Source organism: Brienomyrus brachyistius, chromosome 4 (genome assembly GCF_023856365.1).
Source record: "Brienomyrus brachyistius isolate T26 chromosome 4, BBRACH_0.4, whole genome shotgun sequence".
Taxonomy (NCBI): Eukaryota; Metazoa; Chordata; class Actinopteri; order Osteoglossiformes; family Mormyridae; genus Brienomyrus; species Brienomyrus brachyistius.
The window spans coordinates 26151965-26166346 of record NC_064536.1 but is presented as its reverse complement, the minus strand read 5'-3'; the positions used below and the strand labels follow the sequence as shown (position 1 = coordinate 26166346).

General features: G+C 44.8%; 1 protein-coding gene across 1 annotated transcript; it reads left to right on the top strand.

Annotated features, from left to right (window-relative positions):
• Positions 1-641: 641 nt before the first annotated feature.
• LOC125739706 (GTP-binding protein REM 2-like) lies at positions 642-7839 on the top strand. The gene is made up of 5 exons (XM_049010107.1): positions 642-791; positions 2136-2437; positions 2645-2718; positions 5740-5917; positions 7547-7839. The coding sequence occupies exons 2-5, from the start codon at positions 2137-2139 to the stop codon at positions 7837-7839; spliced, it is 846 nt and encodes a 281-aa protein (XP_048866064.1). The 5' UTR covers positions 642-791; position 2136.
• The last annotated feature ends 6543 nt before the right edge of the window (positions 7840-14382 follow it).

Here is a 14382-nt window from a genome sequence, read left to right as displayed (position 1 = left end):
AGTGAACAAGGGCCTCCTGTTTCATTTCACATCAGCAGCATGATTTCATGATGCGTAAACCAGGCGATACAAACGTATATCCTGTCAAAATATCCTGTCCCTAATATCCTGTCAAAATCAATTGAGCCAGTCTTCGGCTGTTCCCTTGTCAGCAGAATCCATGATAAAAATAAGAATAATTAAGATAATAATAATAGTTGTATGCTATATTGCAGAAATAATTACCCCAAGCAGCTCAGAGGTGAAGCCCTGAGAAAATCTCAACCATTATCTTTAAAAAGCTCTATGGCGCACTCTGGTGGTCATTTTAGTAACCTGCATTGTCTTTGAGTCGGGTACCACTTTGTCATGCATCTCTCTGTAAGATCACACCTTCATTTACTCCAGATAATGAAGGGAAATTGGATCTATCTGTCTATCTATTTATCTGCACTTTAAATATTGATACGCAGAAAGAGGTATGCAGCAAAAGGAGTTAACGAAAGAGTATGTGTAAGAAAGTGAGAGAAAAGAAGAGGAGAGAAGCCTGTACATGAAAAATGCGAGAGGAAAATGGGTAGGAGAGAGAGAGAGAGAGAGAGAGAGGGAGAGAGAGGGGGAGAGAGCAAGAGCGAGTGTGAGAGATAAATCAGAGAAGAGAGTTTGCAGAGATAGCTTGAGAGAGGGAGAGAGAGGGATAGAGGAGAGAGAGAGTGCGTATGAGAAAGGGAGGGAGAGAGAGGGATAGAGGTGAGAGGCTAGCAGAAAGTGTGCGGGTGTTCAGTCGGTTGGTATTGCCGGTCATGAGACAGGTGAGTGTACGCCGCGTTACTCCGATAGTGAGTGCGAATGTGCAAGAGACAGGAACGATCATGTAGGAAACTGAACGGCCTCTTCATGACCGAGGACATGAACACAGACGCTGAAGTTTATAGGGACGGCGATGCGAAGCAGAAGGAATGCGCCGTGATGGTGGGCATGATGCCTGACTGGTTTCGCAAGATGCTACAAAGTCTCCGTAGACAGTAGTCGGCTTCAGAGGCAGACTGAGTGTGGGGCAGTGATGGGGAGTAGGTGGGGTGGGTTTGTAATTTAACACGTCGGGTGTAGAAAAATATGAGTAACTGGGTGAGTGGTTAGGGAAGATGGATGGATGGATGGATATTACCATTAACTTTTTACGAATTTACAATTTTGTGCATCATTATAAAATAGTATAAAATTATAAAACAGTGAAAAGATTGGCGTTATTTACTGTTGTTATTCAGTTATTAGGATAATGGAAATTGGTCATAGTGACAGGGTTTCTCTCCATGAAACAGTTTTGCTTGTTTTATTTGGCTGGATGTGAGGAAATGCTTTTCACGCCGCATTTGCCTAGCAGGAAAGCCTGGTGGAAGCAGTCGAGAGCTCCGGGAGGAATGGGGGGCCTGAAATGGGGGGCCTGAAATGGGGGACCTGAAATGGGGGGCCTGAAATGGGGGGCCTGAAATGGGGGGCCTGAAATGGGGGGCCTGAAATGGGGGACCTTCTGGATTCTATTAGTGAATTTAGTTGTTTTGCCCTTCTTCATCATTCTGGCGCTTCTACCTGATGCATGCAGCAGTAGTAGACTTTTATAAAAAAACCACGTCCTTTAGTAGACCGGTGTTTCTGAATCCAGTCCTCAAAGAGCCCCAGACAGTCCATTTGTTCGCTCACTCCCATCACCCAGCACATCTGAAAACAATTCAAAATGAACCGAACAATCAAGAACAAACCAAAAAACCAAGAAAGATCCAAACAACGGAGATCAGATTAAATGTGATGAGGCGTTCGGAGAGCTGGGAGGGAGCAAAAATGTAGACTGTCTGGCATGGCGCTGGGAGGGAGCAAAAATGTAGACTGTCTGGGGTCCCTGAAGACTTGGTTCAGAAACAGTCGAATAGACAACTTGGGTTTGGATTGGGATATTTTGGTCATATTTTAGGTTTCTTGACCTTTATATTGATGTAACTAAGGCTTTGCAGATAATAGAGATGTGACTGTATCATGTGTATTATGACCTCATCTTAGCGCATCACTTCAAGTCACCCTCTGACTCATTCTTGTGGTGCCACATGGTATGACACTAAGGTCCATTTAATGACACGTTTTTGTCACATTTGTTGTGACAGTATGACTCTCTCCAGCGCTCCCACTCTGCGCAGAGGAAGTACCCCTCTACCAATCAAGCACCAGCTCAGGAGAGAGGAGGCTGTCAATGAGGAGTGTGATTGGGCAGCAGAACTGGGCAGGACCTCGCCTCCTCCAATCAGCGTCAGCCCCGCTGAAGACGACGCCCTTACGTCGGCAGCAGACGTGAGGGAGGAAAGGCCTTTGCGAATAGCGCTGTTGGGGCAAAACGGCGTGGGCAAGTCGTCCCTCGCCGTCGCCCTCGCTGGAGAGTTCGACAAAAGCGCGTCGGTGGATTCCGACGGTAAACATGCACGTGTTCGCGTGCTCACTCCCTTGCATTTGTCCTTCCAGAACGGTTGAAAAAGGTGACCATCTATATCAGTGACTGTTGAGTTCACCATAATTAAGCTTGTGTGAGTGTACAGAACCATCAATCACAGTGACTCCTGAAGAGGCGGGGCTTGCACCTGGTGAGCGTGAGTGATTGACTGCTTTGTCTGCCCATTAGGAGAGGGCTGTGTCCGCACAGTCACTGTGGATGACCAGGAGAGCGCCATCATCGTCTATGACAACTGGAGACAGGTGGGTCTACCTTACATGATGAATAACCTTTATTGATTTACTCTTGTGACAAAAAAAAACAAATCTATTCAAATTTCAATAGTGAAAGCTGCAGGAATAATAATAATAATAATAATAATACGAAGAGTATCTTCTGTGTTAAATATGATACCAAAGAACAGATCAGAAGCTCCTAAGACCTGAACCTCATGGTCACATGTACAATTTATTAATAGTTTGATACCCACTGCATCACCCTGGAAGTCGGCTTTGGCCACTGGTCTCTATGGCGACCCAGCCCTCCCATCCCCAGGCTCACTGTCGTTTTGCTCAGATCATATCTGTTTATGTTGGGCTCGAGAGAAAGGCCGCGATTCGCATCGAACGATCGAATCACCAGCTTTTGCGCCTGTCTAGAGATGCACCAGACAGGCTTTTTAATCTCCTCTTATCTGCCATTCGGTGCTATTTGTTCGAATTTACTACCTTCAATTCAGTTCAATTCCCTTCAATTTATTTCAGTTGCCTTCAATTTGGATCGATTACTTTCTTCGTTAGATCCCCTTGTCTGGATTCTCCTCAGAGGACTTTAGAGTGCAAAAGCACTATAATAAAAAATCTGTAGCTGTAAGGGTCATGTATGTTTTACATTTTGGGGACCAAATGTCCCCACAATGTGATAAAAACTTCATATGTTGACGTTGTGGGGACCTTAGTTTTTGTTTGCCGCAAGGGAAAATACAGTTTTATAAAAATTTGTGACTGCAATCAAAAAAGTAAAAACGCCAAAACTCTAGTATTTCGTTTGGTTACTTATGGTTAAGGTTAGGCCTGGGTAGGGGTTATGGGCGTCATGTTGGGATTAGAGTTTTCCCCATAGAAAAGAATGGAGAGTCCCCACGAAGATATAATTACAAACCTGTTTGTGTGTATGTTCAAGCATGTGCGAGTTTCTCCATGATCGAAAAGCTCCCATTTAAATGGCACATTAATGCTTCTATTCCAGTTACAGTAATTCCCAACTGGACTTATTTCTAAGGAATACAAGAAGAAAGGTTTGCCAGATTTGCATGGATTCCTTCCGCTCAAGTTCAAAACCCTGTGTCTAAAGCATTTAACCTGTGAGGGATGTGATAGGAACAATAAAAATACTTTGTTCTTTCCCCTGAAAGCTGACCACAGAAACACACCAAAAAGTTAGACACAGCTGCGATAAAAAGCAAAAAGCGGAAATTCTCGTGAGGTGGGAGAAAAATGGGACTCTCCTAAATGACTGTGAGTTCACTGGCTGAACGCTCGATTTTAATTAGCTTAATTCAACACGGCTGACAGCCTGACAGGCCCAATAATACAATAATGGGCAAGCAGAACAAACATGCTGACAGGCTGGTATTAAACCAGCAGGGGGTGTGATATTTAAGGATCTGGACACCTTACCTATTCGAGTTCCAGGGAAATCGTCATATATTATATCAGTAAATGACTGTGTGTTAAAATGAGCTTTAGTGTGAAACAGTAAGGCATGGATATTAGCATCTGATAAGCAAACAAACAATGCATACTAATAAATCTGCGCCATTTGGAGGCTGGCCAGTAGGGGACTGGTCTGGTGACAGAGGATCGCAGGCTGTCCAAGAGATGTTTTAGCCAATTGGAGATGAGTGTGACTCGTTGGCTACCCAATGGCGGATCAGTGTAGAGTCTGAGTAATCGTGCATGCAAAGAGACGGCATCTGTGAATGAGTGACAGAGTGCGGGGTGTTTGTGGAGCTTCAGTGCCAATGAGAGTGAACTGCAGCTGAACAGGGAAGATTCTGATGGAGGCGTGTTGGTTTAGCAGCAGCAGAAGAGCAGGCCCTGACTCTGCTAACGTATGAAGTGACTCCGGCGACACTCCTGTCCTTTTATCATCCAAAAATGGTCTATTCCTTTTGTATCCAAAATCACATACTTACACAGTAGGTACTGAATTTCGTCAGAAGCCTACTACTTCGCCATTAATTTAATGCAGTATGTACTGTACTGGGGGCAGCATGGTGGTACAGTGGTTAGCACTGTTGCCTCACACCTCTGGGACCCGGGTTTGAGTCTCCGACTGGGTCACATGTGTGTGGAGTTTGCATGTTCTCCCCAATCGTCGTGGGGTTTTCTCCATGTACTCCGGTTTCCCCCCATAGTCCAAAAACATGCTGACTTGCTAAATTGTCCATAGGAGTGCGTGTGAGAGTGAATGGTGTGTGAGTGTGCCCTGTGATGGGCTGGCCCCCCATCCTGGGTTGTTCCCTGCCTCGTGCCCATTGCTTCCGGGATAGGCTCCGGACCCCCCACGACCCACTAGGATAAGCGGTTTGTAAAATGGATGGATGGATGGATGGATGTACTGTACTGTCTGCACAAGAGCAGTATGCATGCATTCGGACACACTGTGATTACCATCCTGAACTTTACCTGACCTGGATGTTCACCAATGATGTAGCTCGTTCTTTGCCTATGGTCATTGCTCCAGGGCCCTTGTGGGATACTGTAGCATCCATCGATTGCAGACTTCGGAATTTCACAGAATGTAGTACGTCATCTGGGTACCGTTCATCTGCTGTTTTATCCACTGAGGATTCAGACGTACATCTAATGTTGCAAATTATATTTCCCTCTTCTGATTTTGGACACATCCACTATGTTCTTGATTGGCTGGGAGCTGGGAGGGAGCAAAATGCAGACTGTCTGGGGGACCCCAAGGAGAGGGTTGAGAAAAGCTGGTCTATTCCACCAAAACACTGGCTCCCACATGGTGAGGAGTATGTCTGCTTATGGCTGGTGGGACTCCATCCATGGTGCTTAAAGATAGTAAGCTTGTGTCACTTTGCTGAAACCCCAGCTGACAAAATCTCTTAATGAATTACTACAAAAATAAGACTGTTCTCAAAGATTGTGAGGAAAACTGACAAGCTCTGTGGCAGATTGGCTTGCTTGATCGGAATTAATAATGAAGCATGACTGAAATATATCTCTTTGGAAGTGAAAGGTGCGACCTTCCCCTTCCAGGACCTGTCGGCCCTGCGCTGTGACGTCTGCCTGCTCGTCTTCTCCGTCACCGACCGGCGCAGCTTCCACCGCATAGCGCAGCTGCGCCTCCTTCTGAGGGACATGCAGCCCCAGACTCCCATCATCCTCGTGGGCAACAAGAGCGACCTGGTGCGCTCACGGGAGGTCAGCACCGCGGGTCAGTTTGTGTCCTCTACGCCTTTGGCATGCAGTCCGATATAAGAAATAATCTGTCCGCCACTGTGCACAAGTCTCTGGCATACAACGGAAATGTTTAAAGCTATTTATCTGGGTAATAAGTGTATATCGTCTATATCGTGTATATTGTCGAAAACTAAATAATTTGGGCTCGCGTATCTCACACTTTCATCCAAAGTGACTTACAGCAGAGTGCTGCCATTTATTTCCTGGGATTTAAGCCCACAACCTTTGCATTGCTAGTACAACGCACGACTTATAGAGCTACTAGTATTCAGAATAATGTTTAATATGCAATTTGAATAGCGGATATACTGATTGCTGCATGTACTCTCAGCAGGATATGTGCGATGCAGCCAAAGTGTTTATACAATGGCGGACTTTGCAAGCTTAATTTTAAATACACGATTTAATGCTACATTTTCTTCATCCCTCAGGGTTACTGTGTCTATTTGACATTTTCCTCATTTCTGAGAATTCTGGGACTGTTCACTCTTACTATTCGCCTGATTTTGTTGCATTTGATTTTTTTTTTCCTTCGCTCTGTAGTCTGCTCCTGCTTTTTCTTTTTTTTTCCAACTCCTTCTTTCCCGGTGCCTTTTTCCTCCCACCTCCCACCTCCCCCTCCTCCCACACCACGTCTCCAAAGCAGCCCCCACGCACGGCAGCCCCGACAGCAGCAGTGTGGAACTCTCCTGTTTTGGCTGGGCACTCCGCACGTGCTCAGAATGATACTTTGGGGTTTTTTTCTTTACTAATGAACTGCATGGAAAGAATTGCGGTTTTGCGCTGGTGCTTATCAGTCCGCCTTGGGGCCCTCATCCAGTGGCGGTGTTACCACCTCAAAGCATGCAGCATGCACTTGCGTGAGGCCCCAGAGTTTGGAAGCCCCCTTTTGGCCACAAACAGACACTACAATAAATTTTAATTGAAACCAGTTTCTTACCTAGGAGATGCTGAAGCAGCATGTACTGCTAACCAGCTAACTAGCTACGATCTCCTGACTTTATTTGCTAGATATTTATTTAATTTTAAACTATGAGTGTGGCCCCATAGGAGAACAAACTTGCCACTAACTTCAGCGCCACCTAGCAGGTTGTGGGTGGAGACACTGGCCTCCGCTAGAATGGTTCACATGGGGCTAATTGTGCAACTTAAAATCAAGCTTTGCCCCTCCTTCCCACAGAGATCCAGGCCCATCTGTCCCCCCCGCCTACCCGCCTGTATCTGCCTCGTCATCCATCAAACGGAACAGCTCCCCCACCCCCATGTCCCTGCCACCCCAGCACTCCACTCACTCTCCCCCCTAGATGTGCACATGCACTGGGCCTAGGTTAATCACGTGTGCCCTTGCACGTCTTGCACCAGTGCTGTGACATTCACACGTTTCACGGACCATTTCCACCATCGTTGGTCTGTAACTGAGACTATCTGCTATAAGAACAAATCGTTTTACCAATAAATCATTTCGCCGGATATCACAGTTAAGATTTCAAATCAATAATGATTTTTTTTTTCCTTGCATGACACTTGCGACATCCAGTGTGTGACAAAATGTCTATTTCTGTCAGCTGACGCATAACAACGTTCCTTTGTCTGTCTATGACAGAGGCGCAGTCCAGTGCAGACCTGTTCCAATGCTGGTACGTGGAGCTCTCTGCCTCCCTGGAGCACCGCACCTCCGAGCTGCTAGAGGGCGCTGTGCGAGCCGCCCGAGGGCAGTCCATGTGGTGGGAGGAAGCTGGCAAGGAGGCCCGGCGAGAAAGCCTGACCAGCAGGGCTAAGCGCTTCCTGTCCAGCCTGGTGCCCCGCAACCCGCGTGACCGGGGGGAGAGGGAGAAGGATGGGGGCAGGTTCTTCAGGCAGAAGTCACGTTCCTGCCACGACCTGGTGGCCCTGTGAGGTTGGGAGGGGGGATGGGGGTCTTGGAGAGAGGGGGCAAGAGGGGAGAGATGGATGGGAAAAGTAAGGGAATGACAGGAGGACAAGAAAAGGTAATCTTCAGGAAAATCATAACTGGAGTTGGAAGAGATTTTACAAAAGCAGAGAAGTGGAGATTTTTTTTCGGGCGGGGGGGGGGGGGGGTAAATCAAGACTAGCGGGAGATTAATAATAGAAGAGAAGAAGAGGGGAAAGAGTGTGTCGTTCAAGCTAATGAGGAGGGATTGAGAGTGGAAGAAGGGGCGTAGGAGATGAGCGGTAGAGAGAAGATCCTACTGCCTCCAGAAATTTTCCTGCTGACATGTGAAGATTTTGCTCGACCCCAGTACAAGGAAAACGTTTGCCAAGAAGAGCCTTTCATCCTCTGCCAGTTTCATTTCGACGTCCGGGGGAGAATCAGCACGTCCTTTTTGCCTTTCTTCGTGTGGAAGAAGATGGCATCATACGCCGCTATCAAAATAAAAAATAAATATATAAATGTAAAAATATAATCAAATCGACCGGATGGCCAGATCTCTCTGAAAGAGTGAAAACGTGTACAGAGCTTGGTATAGGGGGCAGGTTTGGGGGGGGTACCTTAATTAGCGATTTAAATATGAATGACGTAACTAGATCTGCCACCCGTCTCAGTCTGGAGGAATATCAGCGTAACAGCTGTTCTGCCAGCTCAGCAGGGAAAAGATGGTATGAAATTATATTACATATAAAGCAGAATCTTACAATTAAAATATGTTACTCCTGCTTCACATTCCCTTGCAACTCTAAATCCGTTAACACAATCTTTTTGACAGTGCCTGCTACTTTTAGGAGAAAAATAATCTGGGGAGATACTGAGTCGCCACCGTATCTTTGCCGAAGGGGGGAGGGGGTGGGGGGAAACCCCTTCAGTGGAGTTTTCTGTACGGTCGGGTGGGAGGGGGGAAGTAGAAGCTGTCGTGATCTTCTGGGAATGTTTTGGCGATCGACCGGTTGGCGATCACTGATGTAACGTATCGCCTTACTTCCCTCCGGGTGACAGATGGATCGATTTCTGCTAAAATGCTCATGGGAGAGTCTTGTTTATTGCGGGACATAATCTCCTGATCCTTCTGTACCGTACATTGCCACAGTCCTCTGATCTGTGTGTTCAGCACCTCCATTCACGCGACAGAGGACTGTCACTGCAAACAGCGAGCTGGACGAAAGCCCCTTCGCCTCACAAAGGCTTGTCCTACTTTCCTTCTCCCTCTCACCGTCAGCGGTGGGGCGGGGAGGGATGCTACGGGAGATCCTCTGTAATGACTCTCGGCGGCGCCATGGCAACACATCAGCGGGAACGGGGGGTGGGCGCTGTCAGGTGGGTGGTCAAGCACTTTCGCATACAGGTGGGTCGTGGGCTAAATACAATTACACGGAGTGCATCGACGACCAAAATTACAATTACCGATTACATAATCGTTGTTATGATTGCAAATGATGGGGCAGCATTAAGAATGTTTGAATTTTTAAAGCTGTGGACACAGTTACTTTTTGGTGTTAATTGGTGACAGGCTGACATGTTTCCTCGTCCATGTTATCACATTTGCATATTTACACGCACAGACCACTAGGTCTGTTATTGTAGATAAATCGCGGCATGCCTCCCTAACTATAGGTGGGAACGTTGTGTTTTTGTTGTGTCTTCGTACAGGCGTTTCTTCATGTAGACCTAGATGTGCCTCCATTCTAATACAACATATAAGCCAAGCAAAAACAAAAAAAACACAAAGAAATACCCACAATTAATGGTCTGAAGGTACGTGAGAGGCGTCTCATGAAGATTTACGAGGGGGGTGGGAGCCGGAGTGATTTTTGTTTCTAATGCATGTCCCGCCGTTGCTGTTTGAAAAAGACGTAGAGCATTTCTAAAACGATATCTGAACGTTTCTGTATCTAACATAACTAAAATAGCTGAAAATTTTAATAAAAGCTGGATCAGACTAAGCTAATACAACATCCCAGAGCCCATGCACACAACACTAAGCCGAAGGAGATGAACAGGAGCAAGAAAACAAGCCTAAATACACTAATTGATGGATGGATTAACCACAGTTGTGAGTGGTTGCTGAGGTTGACCACACCCTTGCCATGTTGTAGATAGGCTGTGAATATTGATGTGTCCATGTTATCCTCTACAGATTGTATTTTATTCCCCAACTTGTAAAATTGCATAATATATATATTTAATATATAATAAAGTATATGTGTTGCACTGACATCCCAATCCCTGCATTGTGTCCTGTGATTGCTGGGATAGACTCCAGGCACTCTGTACTGCATAGGTATTACGCATATATATACACATAGACACAGGTTTGTAATTGTATATTTGTGGTGAATTTCCATTCATTTCTATGGGGAAAACTCTAATCCAAACGACCTTAAACCCCACCCAGCCCTAACCTTAACCATAAATAACCAAACATGATAAAAGACATTTTTACTTTTTTGATTGCATTCACAGATGTTTGTAGGGACCTGAAAAATGATCCCCAGAACATCAAAATAATAACAGGTTTTTATTATATTGTGGGTAATATTTGGTCCCCACAAAGTAATACAAACCGAACCCTGCCCCCCCCCCCCCCCAGACACACATACGCACATATATTCTCAGTTCCTTTCCTCATTTACAGTTTTGCATAACTATTGTTATGTGATAACAGTAAAACTTCACTCTGAGAGCTTTGTGACAGTCCCTTAAAAAAAAACGTATAGGGTGACTGTTTTGCCATGTGACTTAGGTAGTCATCATTATGAAATGCTTCTTCAGCAGTGAACATTCTGGAAGTGTCATCCCCGCTAGAGAGATGCAGCGGTCCCCTGTGATACAGTGCACTCCTCCACCAGAGCCCAAACTCCGAGATAGAGGGAGACCAGCGCAGAAGTTGGAGGGGGAGATTACACGCCAATACCAAGAGATTGTTGCTGGGCGACAGTTGTCAGGGAGACATGGTTCCACAATCTTTGTAACATGAATTCTCACATAGTTCTTCAAAAGAGATTCAACTTGGGGGTGGTGTGTGTGTGTGTGTGCATGTGTGTGTGTATGTGTGGGCATGAATATATTACATTGTGGGGACCAAATGTGAGAAAACACTGTTATTTGACCTTGACAAGGGAAAACTGAATTTTATAAAAATCTGCGAATGCAATTAAAAAAAATTTAAATGCCAAAAGTCTTGTATTTTGTTTGTTCCCAAAGAAATGAATAGACGTTCATCACATAAATATGAATACAAACGTGTGTGTGTGTGTGTGTGTGTAGGGGGGAGGCGGTGCACATTATATGTGCAATTAAGGACATTTTTGTAAAACAAACCTTTAAATACAACTAGTGCATATTTTATTCACACCACTGTTGTCAGAGGCTACAAAATACTACAAAATTCTTCTTTCCATTCTTGCAACCCACCTCTCAATTTCTCATTTTCTTCTCCGCATGCCAACTGCACCCTTGGGTCCCAAATAGTGCAAGATGATTTATATCCCCAATTCCTCCATGGCTAAAAGCAGCACAAATAAGCAAACACCTAAGTAACAGGCAATCCTGGGTAATACTGGTAGGTAATACTGAGTAATTCTGATAGGCAATACTGAGTGATACTGGTAGGTAGTACTGAGTAATACTGATAGGCAATACTGAGTAATACTGATAAGCAATACTGAGTAATACTGATAGGCAATACTGAGTAATACTGATAGGTAATACTGAGTAATACTGGTAGGTAGTACTGAGTAATACTGATAAGTAATACTGAGTAATACTGATAGGTAATACTGAGTAATACTGGTAGGTTCTACACCCTTAAACATATGAAGAAATAAAAAAGAACAAAGAAAGTTTCTAACTTTTGACATAAAAACTAGCAATGACTCATTCTCTTGGTGAAAAATAGCGGAGGAAAGGTGTTTTTTGGAACGTAGGATTCAACTCCCCCCTTGTGGAGACCTGAAGTATTACAGCCCATATTCCAGAATACCTGCCTTTGGTGGTCAAATGAAACACGAAGAATCGGTGCCATTTTGGACAGCTGAACATTTCCCGGCAAAGCTAATGAAAGAGCAGTCATTGTCCCTCTTATCTGTGCGGCTCATGAGTTCCGCATTCTGAAGGAATTTTAAGAAGGAAAAGGCACAAGACCTGCTGGCTCATTGTGGTTTGATGATAGGAACCTGCAGTCAGACACCAAAGTGTGATTATTCAAACAAAATGGCTGCCAAGCTGTTTCATAGCAGTGTATTGTACAGTCCTCACTTTAGCAGGTGGCATGAAAAGTTGAACCACAAAACCCACTGTGCCATAATGCAGACACATAAATAACTACCTTATGTGAGTCAGAGAGGCACACTCCCAGGCTCAGGGTTAAAGGCTTCTGCTTTGAAGGTATGTTGCAGCTGAGCACAGCTACTGGTGTCCAGAACAGACACCTCCCTTCTGCCCCCGTCTCGCTGCACTCTGATCCCCTGTGGTTTGGATGTTGCAGTCAGAGGTTTCTGTGGCGAAATCCAAGCTTTGTGCTTCCAAATCTTGCACAGCAGCATCCAACAGGGGATTCTACGATTTTTTTTTTTTTAAATGGGTGGGCATAAGAGGGCCCATAATTCATACATTGGAGCAAACCTCATTATTAGCCAATCATATGCTTTGAATTGGTGAGTGACAGGGGTGGGTGCACTCTGGGAACCAATCAGCTTTGAGATAGGATCAGTGTCACTGTGCTCCCTCCCCTGTGTACACCCCTGGCGTCCAATGTCCATCCCAAACCAGATACTCAATCTGTCCATGTTATCTGGACTGGGTTTTCTCCATGTCTCAAACTGGATCTGAAATTACACACTGCAATCGGCGCTTCATGTGAATTTGGGCTCTGTGCCACTGTACATGTCTGTCTGTCCTTCAGGATCTTATGGTTCGAATGTAATGGTGCTCGGTATGCGAGCACACAAACACACAACAGCGTAAACTTTTTTTAAGCTTATATCTTAGGGAGGGAGTGTTGTGACTGTGATCAGAAGAGCGCTGGTTTGAAGCCCGGCCTCAGCAGATCAGTCACGTGTTAATGGGCCCTTGAGTGAGTCCCCCCAGCTCCAGGGACACTGCACGTTAGATGATCCTGCACTGCACGTTAGCTTACCCTGCACTGCACGTTAGCTAATCGTGTACTGCACATTAGCTAATCCTGCACTGCACATTAGCTAATCCTGCACTGCATATTAGCTAATCATGCACTGCATGTTAGCTGACCCTGCACTGCACGTTAGCTGATCCTGCACTGCATGTTAGCTGATCCTGCACTGTAACCCTTAAACTATCGAAAGCATGATGAGTATTAGAGAAGCATTCCAATGTACCTTTATGTATCAAATGGTAAATATAGCATGTTTGTTTATTTTATGCGGATATCTACATATCCAACATACATGATGACTGACGAAACTGGCAAATATCGGTGAAATTCCAGCTTAATTTTCTCTGTCAATTGTTTGCTGAAAGTAGGATATCAGCAAATCCATGTGACTCATGTAATGTTTGCTTAGCTTCAAAAGGAAATGGTCTTTAAAGAGATACTTTGCAATTAGTTCGGCCAGAACGTTGTCACATAACCTAATTAAAATCAAAGTGAAAACCATGTAGAGCCTGGCGTGTTGTTCTCCTCCCTTTCTTGTCAATTATAGCATGCAATGACAGCATGGTCCCACCAGGGGGAAGACTTCAACATGTTTTCTAGGTAAATAAAGAAGTGCTCACCAGAATTTAAAGCCAAAAGCAATATTGTGTTTACAGTCAGGCCTATTTGTAAAAGCATACCATCCATTGACACGATAATCAGTCACACTCCCGGTTTAATGATAGTTGACATTTAACAAAACATTCATCCAGAATAAGAAGGTTAACAGTAGGGGCGGAGGAGGGGTCTCATGGCAGTGGGGAGGGGGGCGACAGGGCTGGGGGCCCCCCCCCAGTAAAATTTGCAGTTCCAGGCAGAGGCGGTTCTTGTTTGACTATGACAAATTTTGTGTGATCTATTATCAAAAGGGTAGGGGGGTATCCCCAGTGGTAAATTTTACAGTGGTCCCCCTCCAGTTACTGTGCCCCCGCCCCCCACCTCCGTCGATACTCGTCAAGCACCTCTGGAAGATAAACGTAACCTGGGTCTCTACTGAAGCATCATTTCTGTGGAGAAAACATTTGATAAGCATGCCTTCACTTAAACTGCTTAAATTATTCAAAATAACAAAAGGAAAATGTTTTTTTAAATGATGATGCTAAATTACAAAGAAAAGACTCATGTGTTGATTTTTTAACTTACTGCGTGTAATTTTATGTTGATTTCTTGTAATTAAAAACACAGTGGAATACACGTATATGTATTCCAGATGTTAAAAATATGGGTTGAATCCATGCAGACGCTGAGAAGAGAAGCCCTTAAACTGTAATTTACTCTAATACATCCATTTTCTAAACTGCTTATCCTACTGGGT